General features: G+C 36.6%; 2 protein-coding genes and 1 non-coding gene across 8 annotated transcripts; 2 read left to right on the forward strand and 1 right to left on the reverse strand.

The window, feature by feature from the left end:
• Window positions 1-3,716: 3,716 nt before the first annotated feature.
• On the reverse strand, window positions 3,717-9,150 carry znf346 (zinc finger protein 346). 4 transcript variants are annotated; one of them, XM_058757864.1, is made up of 8 exons: window positions 9,056-9,150; window positions 8,586-8,711; window positions 8,127-8,230; window positions 5,946-6,035; window positions 5,709-5,856; window positions 5,166-5,381; window positions 4,149-4,248; window positions 3,717-4,059 (listed from the first exon to the last, which is right to left on the reverse strand). In XM_058757864.1, exons 2-8 carry the CDS (start codon window positions 8,704-8,706, stop codon window positions 3,924-3,926), a joined length of 915 nt encoding a protein of 304 aa, XP_058613847.1. In that variant the 5' UTR covers window positions 8,707-8,711; window positions 9,056-9,150; the 3' UTR covers window positions 3,717-3,923. The 4 variants fall into 4 exon arrangements, with proteins under 4 accessions (XP_058613847.1, XP_058613845.1, XP_058613846.1 ...); XM_058757862.1 differs by having other exon boundaries at window positions 5,709-5,871; XM_058757863.1 differs by lacking the exon at window positions 9,056-9,150 and having other exon boundaries at window positions 5,709-5,871; window positions 8,586-8,728.
• On the forward strand, window positions 8,792-20,522 carry uimc1 (ubiquitin interaction motif containing 1). Of its 3 annotated transcripts, XM_058757860.1 has the most exons (18): window positions 8,792-8,816; window positions 10,391-10,499; window positions 10,761-10,836; window positions 10,936-11,060; window positions 11,538-11,792; window positions 12,724-13,206; window positions 13,893-13,959; window positions 14,596-14,684; window positions 16,843-17,172; window positions 17,392-17,634; window positions 18,492-18,553; window positions 19,003-19,106; window positions 19,196-19,251; window positions 19,404-19,617; window positions 19,775-19,854; window positions 19,939-19,987; window positions 20,076-20,121; window positions 20,218-20,522. In XM_058757860.1, the coding sequence occupies exons 2-18, from the start codon at window positions 10,392-10,394 to the stop codon at window positions 20,354-20,356; spliced, it is 2,526 nt and encodes an 841-aa protein (XP_058613843.1). In that variant the 5' UTR covers window positions 8,792-8,816; window position 10,391; the 3' UTR covers window positions 20,357-20,522. The 3 variants fall into 3 exon arrangements, with proteins under 3 accessions (XP_058613843.1, XP_058613844.1, XP_058613842.1); XM_058757861.1 differs by lacking the exon at window positions 8,792-8,816 and having other exon boundaries at window positions 10,186-10,499; window positions 14,653-14,684; XM_058757859.1 differs by lacking the exon at window positions 8,792-8,816 and having other exon boundaries at window positions 10,188-10,499.
• Window positions 14,229-14,358, forward strand: LOC131529575 (small Cajal body-specific RNA 14). The gene has a single exon (XR_009268143.1). It is a non-coding gene; the product is annotated as a small Cajal body-specific RNA 14 (non-coding RNA).
• Window positions 20,523-23,987: the final 3,465 nt, after the last annotated feature.

Consider the following 23,987-nt stretch of genomic DNA (forward strand, 5'->3'; position numbering starts at 1 on the left):
TTCAGATTTCTGTTCTGAAAATGTGAGCAAATTAGTGCATCTTCAGTTAGATTGTGCCTCATTTTTGCACATTTTATTTAACATTTAAAAAAAAAAAAAAGAAAAAAAAGAAATGGAATTCAAAACTGTTGTTTTGATGTGCTGTGATTAATCAAGGAGTCTTGCCTTAAGGAGAAAGAAAAAAAAATAGGGGAAAAAACAGATACAAAAATTAATATAAAAAGAAATAGGACAGTTTGCATTAGGTCTATTCCGTGCAGGCCACAAAGCTCCCAAACAGCAAATAAAGGATGACTACACAACCCAAAGAGGGGTTCAGCAAACAGTGCTCAGTTCAAACAAGTGTCCATGTGGCCATTCAATACACAAGGGCATGTTTGGAAACGCAAGTGTAAACTTGAATGGGTCTGCCAAAGTCCAGCACTCATTCATCAAGTTACACTCAACATGACCCAAAGCTCCCTGGGCCTCATTTTGGATGAAATGTAGAGGTCAAACTATGAAACTACAGACTATAACCACTAAAGTTACAGCACACTGCGCTACAGCCAGCTCGAAACAATCCTCTTTTCACGGCAATGTGGTCCAGGTAATTCTAAACGTCTTTGTCGGGGGGAAATTTGTAGAGATGAATCTGTCATCCTCATAAATAACTTTCACAGGACAATTCACAGGAGAGCTAAACCCAACATGGTGCTAATATCTCTGCAGTGAATATACATACGGAAAAGCTTTAAATGATGGTGGGTGGAGTATGTTGGGCTCACACAGGGGAGTCTATGTTTCAGCATGCTGGGTAGTACGTAGAACTGGGTTGTTTATACACTGTGGCGCCTCACCGGAGGGGCAGTACCCATCGCTCTCAGTGAATGGAAAGCACCAGATACCTCCCCCTTCGAGTAAATAGATCTTATCAATGAAAATAGTCAGCTCTCCTCCCCACTGCCTTTTTATGAATGGAAATACCTGGCAAAAAACGAGCAACATTAAATTTTTACAGCACATGAGGGATATAGAAACTGGATATAGTGCTGTTAGCAGCTATAAACGGTTAGGCAACTGCTTTTCTTTTCTTTTCTTTTCTTTTCTTTTTTAGTGGAAAAAAAAAAAAAATTTGACAATAACAGTGCCAAAAGGCAAAGGGAATTCTATGAAGTTGCTAACAATCCATACTTGATTTACAGATGTTGTATGGTTCTAGCAACGCTATGAAACAACAATGAAATAAAATGAATAAAAATGCAATAGACTTTGAGAAGTCTACATTAATACAAATGTATATCAGAGAAGATTTATCAGAGAAGACTAGAAAATTGTATTGTCCTTCATTCACAAAAAGTAGTCATCAAGAACGGGGCTAGTGTGTAAAGTACGCCATCTAGAGGACAAGATCTGAATCTATGCATCCTTTTTGGAAGTCATCTTTGGAAAAACTGTATTTTATATATACACTGCCTGGCCAAAAAAAAAAAAGTTACGGTTTGGATTTAAATAAGCAAACACTTCAGATTTTAGGATTTAATCGTTATTACAGAAATTAATATGTTTCTGACATCATGTATGTTTGTCAAGAATTCTTTTAACCCTACAACATCATGGTTGTTTAAGAAATGAAAAGCTACACTGCATCATTTAGGGTTAAAAAAAATTTGCAAAAACATGCAACATGTAAGAAACATTAATCACTGCAATAATGATCCAATCAGTATTTGCTTATTTATATATAAACTTGGTAGAAAATGTTCAAACAGGTCATTCAGAAGTTATAACTATACACACATTAAACCATTTAAAATAGCTAGAATTCAGTATTCAGAAATTTGACCAATCATAAGAGAGTTAATTTATATACAAAACTCTTAAAGGTACAGTAGCGAAAAACAGGGTGAGGTGGGGCAATGTAAATATTCCAAAAGGCTCTAGCAAAAAAAAGAAAGAAAAAGAAAGGTAGCTAACATTTCTTATGGCAACTTTATTGAAAAGGTCAATAAGTAGATGGAAAACATTGAACTTATATAAATGTGGACTTCTATATTGAAAAGAAATGCAGAATAATAAAAGCTGCCCTGTTGAAGTATGCATCTTATTTTTAACATAGAAGTGGTACAGCTATTCTAAATGAAATGAGAAAAGCTTTTGGTGTCAAGCTATTTTTTTTTTTTTAGCTGTACAAAAACAATCAATCACACTTAATAAATAGCTTATTTCAGCACGGAAAAATAAGGTGTATATGAGAGCAAGTTGTGTGAGTGCACGTATGTTCATTAAAACATTCATGTTTTTTTTTTCTCAAAACATTTTACTGGATGAAAAGTAACGTACATCTCTTTAGGCTCAAACTGTCTGTTGAAAAAAAAATTGACCAATAAAAGCAAAGTGACAACAAAAACATATATGCTACCAAGATTGAAGGCCTTAATCCAGCACACAACTGCTGTTGTTAGAAGCCTTGCGAGAACATTTGTCAGTATAACATTCTAGGCTCCCAAACTAAGCAACACTGTACTTACAGTAGTCCTTTTGCTGGCTGCTATTGGGTCCATTGACAGATTTTGATGAATCTGTATTAATTTCCAACATACATCTATCATAACAGACTTGGGAGAAAAAAAACCCAGGCCCTTTCGGTTTGAACACACACAAAGATTAATGGTCACGCTTCAGTCTTTCACAATGACTTAAAAAACAGCCCCTAAGAAACACTCTTAAACTGAATCATTTGTAAGCTTAATTATGATGATTCTAAACACTAATTGAACTATTGCTGATTTTACATCTTAGCATTAGCATCAGTCTCTTGCACCAAGAACAATCTGCAATGTACACTGCAAAAATAAACAATGCAACCATACATTACACATATGCTCAACAGTCATCGAATTGGGACTGCATTTTCGCTTCATACTTTACATTTTCGCTTTATAATTAGAGCGCTTTCTCATGAATCCTGAACAGAGAATCTTTTACAAGTACATGTATGACTAATCAGCTTGTAGTACTAGTTTGACTTTGTAAAACAGTTACACCAGAATATACTGCAGGAATCTATGTCGTGACAACGTCAAGATGAAATCTGTACCTAAATATAAACTAAATAAATAAATCACCTTCATCATCTGGCGCTAATTTCCTATAATTGGACAGCTTCAATAACTAGGACAAGGTCAGTTTGGATGTCAGAACTGAAGCACCAATTTACCTTAACTTAAATCTCTAGTAAGCGTATATGAAATGACAGTATACTTCCTACTTAAAGATTTACGTTTACATGGAAATGGAAAGGAGCCATGAAATTAAAGACAACTAATGTCCAGCCTAGAACAAACAAGAGTAAATCACTAAAATTGGTTAAAAATTCATTTTTTCTTTTTTTTCAAAATTGACATAGAAAATCAGAAATTAAGAAATAAAGCACTCCAAGCTCCCAAAAAACAAACTTTCCAAATGTTGCACACTATCAAATTCAACAGCTTTGAACTTCACAGACATTCATTTAACAAAACATGGAGCTTGAGCAGTTAAAACAATAAGCAACAAGTAAGAGTATCAAACATATAGACAAAACATCTCCCGAAACCACCTTCAGGACCTGCATCTGTATGTGGAGATTGTGGAAATGAACTTTTGTAAACCAAACAAACACGTAACATAACACTAATAAACAATCCTAACACTGGAAAAAGCAGCACTCTTAAGTTTTGCCTCCTTGCCTTCGGTTTTTGAGTGAAAAAAAAAAAAAGCTGTGGAAGTTTATTGTGGTCCCTCAACTGTGTGTGAGAGCGACAAGAATAGACAGGAAGAGATGTAGTGTGGTGAAAAGCTGGCCTTAGGAGATGCACAGTGCAGACACACATTGACCTGTGCCTAAACGGAGGAAGCTTGTCACAAATGAGAAGAGTGCAGCGGAGTCTGACAGTGTCTTCTCACTCATAGCCCTCGTTGAAGCTGTCCCAGTCGCCCACGTCCTCTGGTCCTTCCTGGTTGGGTGGATACTGGAAATCGGGCTGGTAGTTCTCAGGGGGGCCGGGAAATACATTTGGCCCTTTCTTGAGTTTGACGCTGTCAAATGGGGGAATATGTTATTAGTCGACCAATAAGATGGGGAAATCTTTTCAAGAAGGCTGTTAAAAGCAGCACGTGGTACTCACTGGTTCTTGTGTTTGGAACCGCTGATGTGGGCCTGGTACTGCTCCACAGAGTTCAGCTCAATATTGCACACAGTACATGGGTAGCCCTTCAGTGTGGAGGCTGATAAAAATTGCGATAAAAACAAAGTGACTACAAATCCTCAATTTCAAGGCTAAAATGGAGTAAGTGATATACATTAGTATATCAACCTAGGGCTGTGCTGACAATACTGAAGTGATTTTAACAGATCTTTGATGAACCAACATTCAGAAGATCCATTTTTCAGTCTGTTTTCTGATGATGTGCAATAAGCTTTTGTTACTTCTGGTATGAAAATTCTCAGCTTTCAAATTTGATCACAAAATAAATAAATACAGTTTCGATGCGGTTTCATTTTTGCGTGACAGATCAGCTCAAATGGTTTTTGTACTTTAATATTCACAGACACCAAAACATACTGTGTTTTAATTCACTGTATAGCCTACTTGTGATTTATTCACCCAAAATTAGCCAAATTCCATCGCATTCTGCATTATACCATAAGTCCCATATTTATGACTGGATTTTGTGATTCCATCTACATTGCAGAAATCCTTACTGTATGCATACACACTGAAATATAGATCTTAAACATAATTTGAGGTGCATCTAAACATGGTCTTTATGTTTTGTGCAACTTGTTCAAGTTAGATTTGAAGTTACTGAAGTTTTTGAAGTTATTTGAATCAACTCTGGTTGATTACCAGAATTCATTTAGATGACTCCTCTTTTAAAAAAAAAAGAAAAAAAAGAAAAAAGTTTAGAATAATATACTTACAATGTAAGTTTGCAAATGGCAGTCACAGAATTGTGAAGTGTGCACCCTTTGTTAAAGCACTTCATTGGTTTAATAATTTGTATATGAATTATATAAATTATTATATTACTACATAAAAGGGGAACTTCTGGCTGTGTGTTACTGATGGAATTCCCACTTAAAGTCCACATCAAGTTCTACATGAACTTGTAGAACGTGAGACCCTCTTCTATGTTCTGACCTGGTGCAGAGGACGGCCCATAGGTCTCCATCAGCTTCTGTTTAGTCAGGTGTTTTTTATGTTTCTTGCCATTGTAGTGCTGCTGAGCCATGAGGGGATTGTTGAAGGAAGCCTGACAGATGGAGCAGAAGCGGTTGGGGTCCCGCTTTGCTGGCCCCTGCCCACCTTCAGGTAGCCCTTCATCCTTCTTCACCTGTGCTTTGGGCTGAGGTAATGCTGGAATATGAGCCAAAACACAGGAGGTCAGCTTTTCGGTGTGAAACAGAATGGAATGCATATGCATGATCACCATCATTTAACATTTTCTATCCTATTTTTTTATGAAAATGTGTAAACTATTAGGTGTAAAATCAGAAAATATGATCAATTCCTTTGCATTTGTGACATACAATAGGCTAGATACCTAGATTTTATTAAAAATGAAAATACCCAGTACAAAAGAACTGATCGCAGAGCAAGTCTAACATGTTTTTACAAGTGTACAACTCATTCTGATAATTCCAGGATTTTATCCTAAATATCATGATAATCAAGTCTTCTTACCAGGAGTCTGCTGACCAAAGGTCTTCAAGCGAAGGTTCTTGGAGTGAACTTTGCCCTGGTAATGTGACTGTGCCACTACTGGAGAAGAGAATGTCATGTTGCACACATTGCAGGCTTTGTATTTGTCCCCTTCGTCGACATTAATTGTCTGCAAAACATAACACTAGCCATTAATGCAGGATCTGTGATCCAATATTCAATAAGTCTCTATCACATCTGGCCATTTATCTGACTTACATCACCTGAAGGCTTGAACCGTTTTGCGATGGGCTCCTCATTACTATGAATGCTCATGTACCGGCGTACTTTGCTCTCATGTTTTTTGCTCTGCAAGACAAAAAAAATAAAAATTTACATTAGAAGGTATGACATTTAGTAAAGTGCTTTTGTCATGGGATAATTGTCACTAAACATTTTCCAAGCGTTATTTACCAACAGTCAGTTATCATGCTGGAAATAATACATGTAGCATGTTTCATCAATGTTTGTTGTCATCAACAGTCTCTGATCAAATAATGAGAAGTTAAAAATCATGGGTGATGTAACAAAATGCTGGAACTGGAAGGTCATATTGAGCATACTTCATTGTGGGATACAGCCGGACTTGGTACCCACAGGACTGTCCCAATACCCACATACCCAATACTCTCCCTTTTTAGGGAGGCCAGCTTACTGGGTGACCATCTCGGGAAATCTTCTGTTTATTTCAATAGTATTTATTCTGTCGTGAGAGTTTGTTTACTAGAATTGTCATATTGTGAACGCAAATTTCTCTCATTTATTGTAATTCAAGTAGCTCGTCTCTGCTATATTCTGTCTCTGATAGTACACAGAACTTTTCCGTGTTCCCTTACAAAAATGGTGTTGTTGTTGTTTTTTTCTGGCGCATTGATTACCATTTGTATAGCCACAGTTTTACTATAAATACCATGGTTAAACTATGGTTAGTGTAGCAAGATGACTGTTAATTTTAACTATAGTAACCATGGTTTTTTGGTTTTATTTGAAGTAAAACATGGTTAATTTTCGTAAGGGTTGTAGTCTGGTTATTCAAAGCAAGCGTACACAAAAACAGAGCATACTGCAGAAGTAGTACGAGTAGCATGCTAGTATGCCATTCTGAAACACTTGAAATCAGTACTATCTAGTCCCCAAAACCCCGTTTTGCACTGTATTGGCTGAGGAACCAAGGAAATGATGCGATCATTTAAGCTTTGTCCATGCGAGTGTAAATTCATACCTGGTAATGTGACTGTGCCACTACTGGAGAAGAGAATGTCATGTTGCACACATTGCAGGCTTTGTATTTGTCCCCTTCGTCGACATTAATTGTCTGCAAAACATAACACTAGCCATTAATGCAGGATCTGTGATCCAATATTCAATAAGTCTCTATCACATCTGGCCATTTATCTGACTTACATCACCTGAAGGCTTGAACCGTTTTGCGATGGGCTCCTCATTACTATGAATGCTCATGTACCGGCGTACTTTGCTCTCATGTTTTTGCTCTGCAAGACAAAAAAAATAAAAATTTACATTAGAAGGTATGACATTTAGTAAAGTGCTTTTGTCATGGGATAATTGTCACTAAACATTTTCCAAGCGTTATTTACCAACAGTCAGTTATCATGCTGGAAATAATACATGTAGCATGTTTCATCAATGTTTGTTGTCATCAACAGTCTCTGATCAAATAATGAGAAGTTAAAAATCATGGGTGATGTAACAAAATGCTGGAACTGGAAGGTCATATTGAGCATACTTCATTGTGGGATACAGCCGGACTTGGTACCCACAGGACTGTCCCAATACCCACATACCCAATACTCTCCCTTTTAGGGAGGCCAGCTTACTGGGTGACCATCTCGAAATCTTCTGTTTATTTCAATAGTATTTATTCTGTCGTGAGAGTTTGTTTACTAGAATTGTCATATTGTGAGCATAAATTTCTCTCATTTATTGTAATTCAAGTAGCTCGTCTCTGCTATATTCTGTCTCTGATAGTACACAGAACTTTTCCGTGTTCCCTTACAAAATGGTGTTGTTGTTGTTTTTTCTGGCGCATTGATTACCATTTGTATAGCCACAGTTTTACTATAAATACCATGGTTAAACTATGGTTAGTGTAGCAAGATGACTGTTAATTTTAACTATAGTAACCATGGTTTTTGGTTTTATTTGAAGTAAAACATGGTTAATTTTCGTAAGGGTTGTAGTCTGGTTATTCAAAGCAAGCGTACACAAAAACAGAGCATACTGCAGAAGTAGTACGAGTAGCATGCTAGTATGCCATTCTGAAACACTTGAAATCAGTACTATCTAGTCCCCAAAACCCCGTTTTGCACTGTATTGGCTGAGGAACCAAGGAAATGATGCGATCATTTAAGCTTTGTCCATGCGAGTGTAAATTCATACCTGGTAATGTGCAAGTTTCTGGGATTCTGAGATTAAGACCGCGCTACACACTTTACATTGAGAATCAGAGAACAAGTCACTGTGCTCCTTTATCATTCGGTTCACTGAAAGAAAGATCAGCATCAGAAACAGTAACTACAAAGCAGCATTTCATTGATATATAAAAGACACGCATACAAAACCGCTTTGAGGCAAATCAAACCTAAAATAGACTTTCTTTGCATTTAGATGCAAAAAATCAGACTATGTCTTACATCGACCTTGGATACGCTGTTCTTCCTAGACATTAAAGCAGCAGTCCTAAAAGAGCACTGAGGAGCTTGAGCTATGCTACCATGCTTTACACTCCCTCACACTCTCAGGCGCTGTACATTCTAGGAATAAATGTCATGTTTTGCTTATAAATAATGCACCGAATGTAACACCATTTATTCTGAATGAATGTCGCCGGTCTCTTACCCTCGGCCGCCCCTGAAGGTAAATATGGAAAATCTCCATTCGGCTCTTGCTGCGCCATGATGTTTGCAGGAGGCGGATCGCGCATGCGCAGACGATACATGCGCTGCACAAGTCTCTTCATATATCCTGTAACCCATTTTACTCTGTTTACAAACAAACATGTGAACCATTTATCCTACATGCTTCACAAAATTACTTCTATACACGTCTACGCAACTACTAAGCAATAACGTAAGGATCCGTAAGAGAATCTATAGGGGGTAAATATATGTCTCGTTGCTATGCGAGTTGGTTTATTTTGCTAATTTCGTAAATCGTTACGTTACTTTCTAACTTGGCAAGTGAAGTTGCCATTCTTTTAAGTTACGTTTAATCTCCCACCTGCCATTTTACCACTTTTAAGTGTTATTAATGCACAAATGAACAATCTTAATTTCGCGTACGATTTGACAAGAATATGTAATATGCACCTCAGATATTTTCCTGCTCCTGGGTGTGATTAATGCTGCCTTCACGTGCTATCGGAAATACGAGTTTCCTAATAGGAAATTGGACGTGAACGGCCTCTCAAGTCGTATTTATTACTGGGAAATTCGGAAATAATTTTGATACCTGAGTTAGGCGGGTCATAAACTTTAAACATGGTGGAGGGAACAATGATTGCTGCCGTCAATGCTGTTCTCACAACAACTACATCCCTTTGTCTTGTCGCTAAAGTAGTGTATTTATAGGCTAGATATGAACGATCATGCGAAGCATATTGTATGTTTTATAAGCAGTGAAATAAGTATGTTTTTGACCGAAATTCCAGAATTGTCAGCGAACTGCATGTATAGCGCGGTGAATGTTTGGGATGCTACATTTGATTCTTTCCGACATTAAAGCACTTGAATACGACAAGCTCGTAATCACGACTTTATAAGTGGGAAATAGGACATTTCCGATAGCAGGTGAAGGAAATGTAGCATCAGAGCAACGTCTGGTTGGCGAATTAATCGTTTTGTGGAGTCGAATCTTTCAATGAACCGGTTCACAAAATCCGTTCAGGAGTGGGTTGAATCCGAGCTAACAACTCACTGAACAACAATTTTTGTTCTAAGTGTAAATTCAGTTTACATTTACATTTAGTCATTTAGCAGACGCTTTTATCCAAAGCGACTTACAAATGAGGACAAATTAGTTTCGAAATGACTTTTTCTATTTCGAAATGACGGGTTTTATGAGCTGAATTTTGGCTTCAAACTGAATTGGGACACATGAAGTTACAATGAACATCCTTAATTGATTCATTTAAAAATATATATTTGTGACTATATGACTTAAAATTTATTGATATGACTTAAATTTAGTGGAGTTTTAAAACCCTGTTTTGTTATTAAAACCCTACATGTTAGTGATGCTATTTAATTTTTATGTAGTTAATACCGCATTCTTATTTGGATTAACGTTGTCTTTAAAACCTAATAAAAATGTTGTAATGATGTAAAAGAATCGTTGAATCGCTTTTGAACCAGTTCTTTGAAACAAACTGATTCGCGGAAATCAAAAAAATCGTGCTGGCTCGCGCGCTGTCGGTTGTGACGTAACCTCTTTCCTTGTCCCTCATGTCACGTGACGTGACAACCGCTTGTGAAAATATCTTGGAATCGAAATCCTTGTTTTTCGAGCCTTCGACCGACCGAACTAACGTTGTATCATCGAATATGAACATTGAACGTGTTCAGTAAAAGTTTATGAGCAGTTAGCGTCTCAGAGAGTGTGTCTAGAGGTGTTCGAAGAGAGAATTAATGTTTAGGTCGCGGTAGGATGCCCCGCCGGAAGCGCACAACGGATGAAGGCGGAAGAAGAGCGAAAGTCAACAGAGTGGAGCATAGTGAAGAGACCCTGGTCATATCTGATTCTGAAAATGAAGAGGTACTGGGTATACAGTAGGCAGCCACATACTGTGTGTTCGGCTTCGTTTAAAGGTTTATGTGTGGTTTAGGGGTTTTCTAAATGGGACAGCAACAACTTTTCCTAAATAATGATCATTGCAGTAATTGTTTCTAATAAATTTCACTGTTAGTACCAGATATGAACTGTTGGGTATGTTGTGCTAAATTCTGTTCCTGTAACATAACCAAATGGAACTGTAAGATTTTCCAAACATTCCCCCATCTTTAAATGTATCCTCAGGAGGAAGATTGCTCATTTAAACTGTCCTCTCGGACAACCCGGTGGAAACGAAGGGAGAATCAATCTCAACTACAAGGTACCGCAATTCAGAATTTCACAACAAATCATTAATTTTGATTGAAAAATTAGGTGTGCATTTCAATCAGACCTGTTTGTGTTCTGCTTGTGGTTTCAGACATGACAGAAGAAGAGATGCTGGACCTGGCTATGAGACTTAGTGCTCAGGAAGCAAACAATGCTGCCGAGAAACGACAGCAGGAAGACAGCAACATACAAAAAGCCATAGCAGAAAGTCTTAATGTTGGTGAAACATTTGTTCTCATAAAGGCTGTAATGCATTATATGACGTTTAAAATTGGAACAGATTTTAAAACACTAAGCATCGTTCACTTTTGTAACTGGAGAAAACTGAGCGTCATACACTAGATTGAGGATCTCACATTACTAGACTTTTAAGTCATTCCGAAAACAAACTCACTTAGAAACATGTGCCTTGCTGCTGTGAGATGCATGAAAAAGAAAAAATAATAATTCTAACAACATCTCAAAATATCAAACATGAATCTGTGCCCATTATACCCTACGTGATTTTCAGTGAAATCTGTCAACTGCGACTGCCCAAATTCTTCAGACTGGCTCTGACTTTCATCAAGTAGCGTAGACTTGTCTAGACTGCAAAAATTTGTGCAACACTTGTGTAGTGTGTTCCAGCCTTAAATTTTCACCAGTCTAAGAGCGGGATTGTATTAATCAAAAATGCTGCTTGTATTTCTGCAGGAAAGCACCGTAAAAGCATCGGACAGTCAAGATGAAGCAGTCAGCTCTACAGATCAACCACAGCAGAATGTAACAAATGCGATATCACGTTTGAGGCGAAAACTGTCATACCCCGGCCGAGATCAGACACACAATGAGAATGAGAGGGAAACTAGTCCGCTTCCAGAAATGCCTGATCTATCACAGGCGACCTCCTCGCATCTTTCAACAAAGAGTTCTCCAACTCCGGTCTCCAGTCCTTCTGCTACCACTCAGGTTAGTCGTTATGAAATGGCTTCACATTTTATTAGCAAATTATTGTTTTCTGCTTAATCTTATAAAACCTTATCATATTTCATATGCACACTTCTAAGGCCTCTAAATTATCAACATTATCAAAACTTTGCTGATCTTAGCTCTTCTACATGCCTCATGTTGTCTGATTGAGAGTTTAAACTTTATTAGGCCCTTTGTTATCATTTTAAAACTATCCCTTTCAATTTGTGGTACATGTCTTTTTGCTCTGAAATCTTTTCTGACGTTAATTTTTAAGAGTAAAGCTTATATTGTTAGTAATATATTAAGATAAACATCTTGGGTTTACTGGATTATCCATACATATTTTTTTAGTAAAATCATATTAAAATGTAAATATTAAACATGAAACATCAGGCTTTTGAGGATTTATATATCTCTCAGTCAGTAACCTATTGCATTCTATATGTTTTGCCCCCCAGAATAAAAACTACAGAGTTTTGATCATAAAGCTAAGCATTTAAATATCATCTTGCTAAGACATAAAATTGGGTGATGTAGAGTGACAGCTGGTGTTTATATGCATTTTATGTAAGTAGTCTGCTGCATCTCAATATTTTCATTACAAGCATTACAGAATTTAATCTCTTTGGCTGTATAAATATCAGAAGCACCTCCAAATTGTTTATTGATAAATAAAATAAAAGGTTTTTTTTTTTTTTTTTTTTTGCCCTTCTTGGGTATGAGCTCCATATTCTCATTTTATTATACTATATGAGCTGTAGAATTCTAATGTATTAAATATGATACTCAGAAAAGAAAGAAAAAAAAAAGAAATGCACATATGCATGGACATGCCATGGACATTTTTTGGTCAGGCTTTACAGGATTAATTACTGAATTATTAACCTTCCCCTTTGTGTCCCTTTGTGATGCTCATGCATCTCCCTAGGACAAGACCTCAGATAAACAGACAGTCATCAGCAACACTCCTGAGCTCTTCAGATCTGTCTCAGATTCCCTGTCCCAGACATCCCCTCTCTTCACCAGGCACGGCAGCTTCATTCGTCAGCCTGTAGTATGTGTAGAGAAACTGAGTCAGGACCTCATCCCGGCAAGCACAGAATCAAATTTTCACACACAGTACAGCGCTGCTGCTTTATCCCCCAAGCAGGAAGATTCGCCCTTTTCCAAATGCTCAGTCTTCACTCAGAAATACTCCAAACGAAAAATTGATTTGCTAGAGGACAAAGACTGCTGTAAAAATACTAATGCAAGTGAAGACGATACTCAGATATCTAATGAAGATACTCATTTACCAACACAAGTAAGCCAAGGTTTGAGCACAGGATCAGATACGTGCCTTTCACCTTCTAGAAGATCAAGCCCCAAATGTGTGCCTAAAAACAGCAGTGAAGATGTCACTCTCGCAAGTGTAAGTAGGACATCTTAGAATAACAGGTTTTACACTACTGTTCAAAAGTTTGGGGTTTTGTAAAAAATGTTTTTGTTTTTTTATTCATGGATCAAAAAAGTAAAGACGTTTATAATGTTGCAAAACATTTTTATTTAAATAAATGCTGTTATTTTGAACTATCTTGAACACTTATATTAAAGTGTAAAAATATTTCAGAATATTATTGTTTTACTGCATTTTTGATCAAATGAATACAGCCTTGGTGAGTGCAAGACTTCCTTTCAAAAGCATTAAAAAAAATCGTACCCCTTAACATTTGAATGGTAGTGTGTATTCCTCAGAGAACTGTATTATAAGTCACTTGTGTTTGTTGAAGGCTAGCTTTACCTTAAGTTTCGAATGGATTAATCCTTTCTAATGTTCTAATCATTTTTAAAAATGAGTTTTACTTAAAATTGCACAATCCTGCTATTTGAGACCTACCCAGGAAGGTACAAATCAGCAGAAATAGTATGGTATCTTTAAATGTTTGGCATGCTATGTTGCTGATTCTCTCACATGCTGTATAGGATGCGTAGTATGTGAATTGGGATTTGGCCTGTATCTCTAGAGATGAGATTGAGTACCCCTGACTGACATTTTCTACTCTATTTGTGTTCTAACTCTATTTGTGTTCTAACTCTATTGTGTGATCATTTGAACAGAAAACTCCTAATCTAAAGCAAGTGGAGGATCAGACCACTCGGGGTGAGAATGTAAAATCTGACACTGGTATGCCATTTTTTTGCACTACTCTCCTCTTCATGTTTGCACTGTTTACTCAGAAGAACTAAGAGTTTGTAGTTTTCAAATTATCGTCTTTGTCTGATGCCACTGCACAAATATAAATTAACATGCATACTTCATTTCCAAGTGGTATGAGGATGCACAGGTTCTTTAAGGCCATATAGTTGTATTAAACTAAATACTTTAGTAAAGAATCAAGGCAGTTTGAGTTCTGGCAACGGAAAAGCAGTTACTTAATGCTTGAAGTTGCATGTGTGGTTTACCCACTGTTGCTGCAAGACTGAGTAGTGTTTTGCAGTATTTGGTACCACACAGAGTGAGTTTGGTTCCTGCCGACAGGGCCTGTCAAGTTATTGGGTTCTCTGTGCGATGGTTCCATACAACTTAAAATTCAGCCAGGCCATAATTATTATTTTTTTTTTAGAAATACATAATTTAGTTTAGCAAGGATGCATTAAATTGATCAAAAGCGATAGTAAAAATAGATTACAAAAGATTGGTGCTTCAAATAAATGCTGTTCTGTGAAACTTTCTATTCTTCAAAAAATCCTGCTAAAAAATGTTTAAAGTCTTAAGACGCTTGAATTAGCCCTATTCATTTCATTGTGTTTTAAACTGCAGAAACTGCTCCAAACACTTGGAATGAATTTTCTAGTCACATGGTCTTGCATTTAACAGATGATGATGATGAAGATGATGCCAGTGAAGAGGTAGGTACTGTACTTTTATAGTTAGTAGTTTGTGCTTATTATACTGCATGTATAATGGCCTGTCAGTTGAACAGAGGGGTATTGAATATTTGGTTATATTCCTATTGGGTCATTCTGTCTCAAATCAAACAAATTTCAAAAACTTCCCTGGCTCAAATTTTTGATTTTGCTGGTATTTTTTCTGAAGAAATACAGACATGTATAGAGATGAAAGCCAAAATATTAAATGTCATGGATGAATATTGACTGAGTAATCCACTATTTTGTAGAGGGGGGTTAAAAATGGCAATTTTCACCTGAGATTCAGACATTCTGCTTTAAATACAGTAAGTATCAGCTGTATACAAAGTGACCAACATTTGCTTTTCAGCCGCTAAAAATAGGTCATATTCAACAATCTGAAAATGGAGCCTCATTGAGATCTCCATGTCTCTAGAACTGAATGATGTAGGGCCTTGAAAATGAAGATTCCAAAAGAAAAGTTTATTAAGAACTAATTAAGAATCTAAAATCATATTGCGATATTTTATACTTCTTGAGTTATAGGCATGCAAACTTTGGAAAAATAATATTTAGGGCACTCTAAAAGGGCATTAAGATATCTTTAATGCTTCTTGAGTTACAGGCATGCAAACTTTGGAGAAAAAACCTGAAAAGTGCTGTTTCCCCATTTTTGAATGGTCACCATTGGCACATAATGCAACAAAGATTGCTAAAGTGAACCGATTTTACTATCAGACCTACCGATCTCTGTGTAAAATAACATCATAAAATATGAATTATTTCTCAGTCAGTTTTACCCCCATGTAATTTGGCTCTGAATCTCAGGTGAAAATTGCCATTTTGACCCCCTTCTAGTTGATTACTCAGTAAATATTCATCCATGACATTTACTATTTTGGCTTTCATTACTATACATGTCTGTCTTTCTCCAGAAAAAATATTAGCAAAATCGAAAATTTGAGCTGGGGACCTCTGGTTGAGTTGACACGGAATGACCCTTTTATGTAAGCCCTTTATTGCCATAACCAGATTAAAGAGTCATGAAACCCCCCTGTTTCAGCACTGGTCTTTCACACCTTAGATCTGAAAAAGACTCCATGGGTGTGTAAAACTGTGGAAAAGTGGGAGTGTAGAGGGTGGGAAGAGGGGAGAAAACAACCAATAAAACACAGACCTACAACACACTCATTATACAGACAGATGATTATTAAAATATATTTAAAACACAAAGAATAAAGGCATAGTTACTTTTTGTTTACTCTTCTTTGGATTTTCGGTCTGTATCATTGTTTGCTGTGTATCACAATAATCTGTCACGTCACCGCTGTATCAGTGCCCTTATTTGTGCATATTTCATTTGAAGAAGACATGATATGTGCGCGAACACGGTGCTGGTTCATGTTTGGAACACGCTTGCTCCGGTCTGGATATGAACTATTAAACCCATCGTGGCGTTCCGCACAGAAACCGCTCTCTCATGCGCGCTCCACGTGTTGTTACATATTAAATATTGTTGTGGTCATGTTCACAGAAATGAACTGACAGCACGAAGCTCTTTCATGAGATTTGAATTCTCCGCTGTAAGACGACCTCATGCATCATAACGCGCAGTGATTGGCTGGTAAGAGTTCATTCTCATGAATAATACTGAGAATAGCTTACTGATGACTTAGACGTGTACTCATTAGCCATGGCAGCCAGTCACCACTCCAGATCAACATTCTAGGGCAGTCGTGGCCTAATGGATAGAGAGTCGGACTTGTAACCCGAAGATCGCGGGTTCGAGTCTCAGGTCTGGCAGGAATTATCGTGGGGGGAGTGAATAGCCAGCGCTCTCTCCACCTTCAATATCACGACTGAGGTGAGACCCTTGAGCAAGGCACCGAACCCCCAACTGCTCCCCGGCGCCGCAGCATTGGCTCCGGGTGTGTGTTCACGGTGTGTATTCTGAGTATGGGTCACCATACTTGGCCACACCACACTTCACTTCACTCAGATTACCGCGTATACGTCACTTTTCGTATGTGCATGTCATAGTTTATTGGGAATATGCTTGTTACGTGTATACAGGAATATTCCAATAGCTATAGAACATGTTAAGAGCAAGGTTTAACCAGAGTATGGTTCTTATGTTGTAATATGTTGTCATTTCCAGGTTCTTTCCCCAACCCAGTCCTGCATCTCTCCAGCTACCGTCACACTCTATTCTTCTACACAAGACACACAGATGTCTCGGTCTGTCCTGGAAGAGGACTCAAAAGCATCCAAGGATGTGGAATTCAAACCCTCCCACTGTAAATCTCCACATTCTTCAGTGGAAAAAAGAAAATGCACCATCTCTTACTACTGGGGAGTGCCTTTCTGCCCCATGGGCCAAAACCCGGACGAGTACACACGTGTGATCATGTGTCAAATGGAGGTGTACGAGAAGAGCCTGAAGGAGGCCCAGCGAGAGCTGCTGCACAAAGCAGACTGGGGACAGCCAGTGAGTGACACCAGCTGCATTCATTCGGTCAAAACGTCATTTACAGCAGTTATATTCAGGGGCGTAGGAACTCAAACTTACCAGCTTTCCTCATGAAGATGATTTATGTGACATATTTACAGTTGTTTTATGGCTGCCAAAACCATTGTGACAGTATTGTTTTAATACAATATCTTAATGTAGATTGCCCAATGATACTTTTTTTTTTGTTTAATATAGGTGTTTCCTGGCTCAGAGAGGCCGTTTGGTGTTAGAAGATGGAAGCGCCACAGAGCTCCTCAGCTGTCAGAGGATGAGGAGGAGAATGAAGAAGAGGCAGAGAAAGAAAAGAACAGAACAGAAGTAGAAGAGAAGGACGAAGCCAGGGAGGAGTCTGTGGTGGGGTCACAGGAGGATGCTGAGGGCGGACAGAGTGAAACATACGTAGTTTTGTCATCTCCTGAGACAAAAGATGAGCAAGTGGTTAGTATACTGTTCTTGATATCACTCTAACCTCTGTCATTGGGTTTGTTATTTAGATCTAGGAATGTCACCGTTTGAAATGATTATGTAGTCAGATTTTCAACATATCTGCTTGGGTAGCTTGGGCAGGTAGCTTTTGTGAATATCTTTTTTTTTTTTTTTAAGAAAGATATTATATGCTGTATCCTCTGTAGAGGGACGGAATTATTAGGGAAAAAAGACACTATAGGCAAACACAAGGTTTTTATTCACCAATCAATTTTCTAGTTCTAGGCCATTTTTTTTTTTTTAAGTGAAAATTTGCACAAAGATGATTCTCAGCTTATGAATGATATTACAGAACGATTTTATATAATATTTTACTTTAGACAGTATGTCTAAACTTTGCCATAGTGGATATTCCTTTTCTATGCATTGTATCTATACATCAAAAAAAAAAAGGCTATTAATGAGAGTAACAACTTGGCAACATTTTTATAAGAATCTCATATTTCATAGGAATATATTCATTTATTTAGAGAGAGATGCAATTTATTTCCTTATTCACTTGTGTCCCCAAAATGTCTACAGAGGACATGTATGAAATCGATATCATGTTTTGTAATAGAAAATCATATTCTGTTTTGAATCCCTAAAGTTCTTCTGAGACATTCATTTATGAGGAAAGAAGGAAGAAAAGAGGGGAAGAAGTCTATAGCTGGGTCTCAGGAGGTTATAGGTTTTTTTACTTGTATATTGGTGTAATACCATCATCAACCACAAGATGACGCTCCATTTATTATGTTTACTGGAACAAAGACCAAATGTTAAGAATGTTGCTGCACCTGTTACTGATAGCTTGTTTGCTTTCTCAACAGGAAAAAAAACCCTTCCTCAGCCATGAGGAGCCTGTAACTGCCGCTTTAAATAAACCTTTCAGGTAACTTTTTAGGTGTCTTGTTCCCTTATCTCTTAGGTGTAGTTAAATTTAAAAAGAGGAATTATTTTTTTCCATAAAAAAAACACGTTGGAAAATTGCTCTGGTGTTTATATTTCCATCAAAGTAGCTTTTTGCAACTTATGTTACACATTCCATCTATTGAAAGAATTGGGTGACGTGCTTATGTCAGAAGCACAGTCAGCATCAAATTTGCTGCAATCACTGCTATATATATATACACATGCAATTTTTTCAATCAAAGAATCCTGCAAAAAATAGGTTGTACATTGTGTATTGTTTGAGTTATTTTTGAAAATAAAGATAATGGCAGTAAATATCTGGCAGAATATTTCAGCTCTTGTTTTCCATACAGTGAAAGTGGATCGGGATTTGCGTTAGAAAGGACACAGCACCACAACAGTATTATAAAGCTGTCCTCTCATTGACAGGAAAAGTGCTCCTTCAGATGAAACTCAAATACAATGTTCAGCGAAGCAGGATGAAGAAGAGGCCCAGAATCATGAGCATGAAGAGGATGAGATCATTTGTCCAGGTATATGACTCAAGTTTCCAGCCCTTCAGAAGATGGTGATACCTTTTCCTCTGGTATAAATGTAATTTAGTTGCATGTTCTTCATACAGAGACTCAGATGACTCAAAACAGCTCACCAGAGCTAATGGTGACCAGTCCTGCACAGGTACAGTAGCACCATACAACTCTGTTCCAATCCAAATGCAGCATCCTAAAAGGAACCTCATACAACAGACCATATAGACTTTCATTTACAGCTGAATGAATTTCAATAAGTATGGTTATTTATAATTTTAAATTTGTTTCCCTCATTCACAGCCCCAGTCTCGCGCTGACAGTGAGGTGATGGAGGTAGAGGAGGGAGGAGGTGCTCCTGCTGTAGAGGAGGAGATGATGGAGCAAGAGGTAGCTCCTCTTAACAATCAGGGCATGGAATGCCCCATCTGCTCCAAACTCTTCCCCACCAGCGAGATCGAGATGCACGCGGCTTACTGTGATGGTGAAGCAGACCACCAGGAAGAGCAATCACAAGGTTAGCTCTCTAATAGCACTTTTTTAACTTTTCAGTATGCAAATTGATGCAAGAAAGAAGACCAGTCGAATTCAGCATGCAAATATTATGATGACAATGTTTCTGTTAATTGTGGAATAGGTCAAGAAATTTGTGGTGAAATATTTTGTTATTGTAGTTGTTGGCCGAAGGAAAAGGACCAAGTATCCAGAACATCTCAGTTTGAGCATTGGAAAGAAAGACTCGAGATCTAATCAGGTAACATCATTTTAAAATGTCTAAACTTCCTCTGAGAGGTTTTGTATTGTGTTTGTATCAAGTGTCAACATACTGCTCTTGCAGGAAAACGGCCTGCTTTCCTCTCTGGACCGGACAGAACGGAGACAAACCGGTGTGTAATCTTTCTCTCATTTCTAGTGTTTATGCCAATAAAGCTTGACAGATGAGGCCTTTTATTCCATTCAGTTCTTTACTTACAGGCACTGATGAACCTGGACCATCTGATGTTTCTAAAACAAGCAACTGGTACAGTTCCAATATTATTTGCTAAACATGTTTAATGTGCATATGCCTTCACGTTTATCCAGATAAACAGTAATTATTACGTTAATGGTTCCCCAGTGGCCTTCCTGATGCTGCGGTGATGGGGACTTCCTGTACCAGTAACGCCTTCACTCCTCGATCAGAGAACACTGACTGCCTTATTGACTCCTCTAAGAACAGCCAAAGACTCTCACGAAAGAGAAAATTCAAAAAATAGTCAACATGCTTTTAGTAACACTTGTGTCTGTGTTTTTCAGTGCCTCTCCATTTGTATGGCTTTTTATAAAATTAAAAATGCACAAATGTATATATTTAAGTCTTTGTTGTCTTATAAAATTGCATTAAATAATATTGGCACCTCATGAAAAGTCTAATTTGATATGTATGTCTTTATATCGTTCATCTATATAGGTGTATATGTTTGTTTGTTTTTCTCTAAGGTGTGGTCACATTTACTGTTGCTTGGCCAATTTTAATCGGAAATCTCACACGAGGGCGAAAAAGTTCTAGTGACTAGTAATATTTAAACCATATGGAATAAATTAATGCAATATTAATATGCTGATCTAGCCTATATAAACTTATATCAATGAGTTTTAGGATCATAGGTTTGGGATAAGCAGAGTCTTGAATGCAGTAATTTGTGTGATAATAGCGCCACCTTGTGGCAGTTGCATATTGCAGCTCTTCATTTTGATTTACATTAGATAATATTTTCTTACACAAGCTGTCAAGATTTTAGGGCCAGCTTGATTATTTATATCTCTGATTTTACCTTTTCACATTCTGTGCAGTGCTGTGAGCATCATAACATCATTCCAGCACACTTATCATAATTCTTACCTATTTAGCAAAAACTGCTTTTCCCTAATGCTTGCAGCATTTAATTGATTAAAATACAGTAAACGGTAATATTGTTGCATATTATTAAAAATTAAAATGACTTTTCCATTTGAATATGTTTTAAAATGTAATGTATTCCTGTGATGGCAAAGCTGAAGTTCATTACTTCAGTCTTCAGAGTTACAGGATCCTTCAGAAATCATTCAAATAAGCAGATTTGGTCCTCAAGAAACATTTCTTATGTGTTGTATCAGTGTTGAAAATAGTTGTCTGCTTGATATTTTTGTGGAAACTTCTAAAAAAAAAAACAGCATTTATTTAAAAATAATTATTTTTAATTAAATCTACTGTCACTTTTGATGAATTTAACACCAAGTGATTAAGTAAAAGTGATTGTAATTTACTTAATCCACATTTGTGTATATATATATATATATATATATATATATATATATATATACACATATATGTAAACAGCAACAATTTTATATATGGTGTTTAAATATATAGCACATGACAGGCTCTCGGTATATGTCACTCCTTAGAACAGATTACAAGAACAAAGATGATGACTGAATTGGTCTGTGTCTTGCTGCTTTGCCCCTGCACGTGCAAATGTGCTCGAAGAAAAGAAAGAATATGGAGGGAAACACGAGTGAGGGGGTGGGGGTGACGGCTCTCTGTGGGACAGTTCTCATTCAAACTGCTGTGACCCAGTTTTATAGGGATTCATGAGAATGTCCTAAAGTATGGACAAAACATACTTTTTGTGGACCCAGTATCTGCAATTGACAATAAAATGTAGTGGCAAATTTAAAACCATTGCAATTAAAAAATAAAATTGCATATTTTAATGATACATTTTATTTTATTATCACTTTACAATGACGCTCAATTTATTAACATTAGTTGCTGCATTAGTTATCACAAACTAACAAAGAACATTTATGTTCTTAAGCATTTATTAACCATTTATTAAGCATTAAGCATTTATTCAGTCAAGGTAAAATTTAAATTGTTAATGTTCATTCATAAAACATGAATTTGCATTTAATGTACACTGTTAAACTGTTAAATGCACACACAGTTAAAAATTGATTAGTGTATGTAGAACAATTGCCAAGATTAATAAACACTAAAAATTGTTGTTAAGTTTTAGGTTATTATAACAAATGCATTAACTTACAATTTACAATTAATGATAACAAATTGACCTTAACTGTTACAGTTCCTTTATTGATATTTTAGTTTTAGTCTTTATTAATTTTGTTTTTAAATAAGGTTTTATGTTACTAAAATATTTTAATATGTTATTTATTTATTTATTTTTAACCTAAACTTTAAAGTAAAGGTTAAATAAACAGACTTAAAGAGCTAGTAAGTGTAATTATTAAAGTAATAACTCTTACGATATTTGCTGGTCTTATTGCAAAGCCTTAAAACAAGTTCCCATATTATTGGACACTGAAATACGCTAAAATAGTAGCTAGAGGATCTGTAGGTGAATGATTATGCATGCAGAAATTCTTGGAAATGCTACACCCTAATTTCATCTTAGATAACATAGAACATGCAACACTATCTTGTCAGACACAAAAGTAAGGAGTATCCTGAAGTGGGGAAACCAAAACTTGGTACGCGAGTTTTGAAAGAGGCGTGCATGTCTTGATTTAATTTTCATTGTAATTATAAACCATAGCTCTTGTTATCACTTGTGTATTCATTTATCATCAGAGTAAAGTCGGTATAATTTACAACTCTGCTGAAAAAGTTCAAGTTTGTGATATTGTGAAGCATATTTTATTCTGAAAAATGCTGAAACAAAGGCTTTTGTGTTGTTGAATTTGGAATGGATTTTAGTTTTAGCTTAAAGGATTTCAAATCCAAATAGGTCCAGTTTTGTTTAATTGACAAACTAGATTACCGACCAAGCACTCTTCTGCTCTGTTTGGCAGAAACCCAGAATCCCTGTGGCCTGCAGCCTCTAGGGCTCCTGCCTCTGACTTGTGGGAACTGATAAAAATAAGGAAGCTCATGCATGAGTTGTTAATACTGAGCAGTATTTCTTGCAAGACTGCAAACTAAAACATGAAGTGTCATATTTCATTGCCAAGAGAGTGCTGAAAGGAAAACTGCTGCAATATGTTGACATTTAAGCTATCTGATTTCAGGATGCCACAAACTTCCTGAGAAGCTTGGTGTTCCACTGGGTCAAGGTCAGTTTTAAAAGAAATTAAAGTAGCTTTAACTTGAAAGTACCATCGCTGTGTTGTTTTGTCCAGTAAGCATTCCAGCCATTTCAGCCACTTCCTGTGGAATGTTTCTTCTCTCTGGCACTGCAGGCTCTCGTTTATTTTTGGTGTGATATCATTTTCTCTACCTAAGTTATTTTAAATACTTTACCCCACCCACCCCCCAAATACTGTTTACATATATTTTGCAATATTAGTATGAGTTTGTGTATCTATCTATCTCTATATCTATCTATATTAGTGCTGTCAAACGATTAATCGCGATTAATCACATCCAAAATAAGTTTTTATTTACATAATACATCTGTGTGTACTGTGTATATTTATTATGTATATATAAATACACGCACAGTACATATTTTATATATGTATATTCATATAATTTATATTATATATATATATATATATATATATATATATATATATAAATGTAACATATTTTTCTTAATGCACGGGTGTGTATTTATATACATAATAAATATACACAGTACACACACATATGTGACCCTGGACCACAAAACCAGTCATAAGTGTCAATTATTTCAAAATTTTTATATATTCAGACATCATCTGAAAGCTGAAAAAAAGCTTTCCATTGATGTATGGTTTGTTAGGATCAGACAATATTTGGCTGAGATACAACTATTTGAAAATCTGGAATCTGAGGGTGCAAAAAAATCAAAATATTGAGAAAATCACCTTTAAAGTTGTCCAAATGAAGTTCTTAGCTATGCATAGTACTGATCAAAAATG

This window comes from Onychostoma macrolepis, chromosome 21 (genome assembly GCF_012432095.1).
Source record: "Onychostoma macrolepis isolate SWU-2019 chromosome 21, ASM1243209v1, whole genome shotgun sequence".
Classification (NCBI taxonomy): Eukaryota; Metazoa; Chordata; class Actinopteri; order Cypriniformes; family Cyprinidae; genus Onychostoma; species Onychostoma macrolepis.

Coding starts and splice junctions, on each gene's coding strand:
- znf346 (XM_058757862.1), bottom strand. CDS start 8,706: ATGAAGAGACTTGTGCAGCGCATGTATCGTCTGCGCATGCGCGATCCG. Junction 6,036..8,126: donor AGAAACTTGCACATTACCAG/GTATGAATTTAC, acceptor TTTGTCTTGCAG/AGCAAAAAACATGAGAGCAA. Junction 5,872..5,945: donor GGTTCAAGCCTTCAGGTGAT/GTAAGTCAGATA, acceptor ATTAATGGCTAG/TGTTATGTTTTGCAGACAAT.
- uimc1 (XM_058757860.1), top strand. CDS start 10,392: ATGCCCCGCCGGAAGCGCACAACGGATGAAGGCGGAAGAAGAGCGAAA. Junction 10,500..10,760: donor CTGATTCTGAAAATGAAGAG/GTACTGGGTATA, acceptor ATGTATCCTCAG/GAGGAAGATTGCTCATTTAA. Junction 19,107..19,195: donor GGATGAGATCATTTGTCCAG/GTATATGACTCA, acceptor TTCTTCATACAG/AGACTCAGATGACTCAAAAC.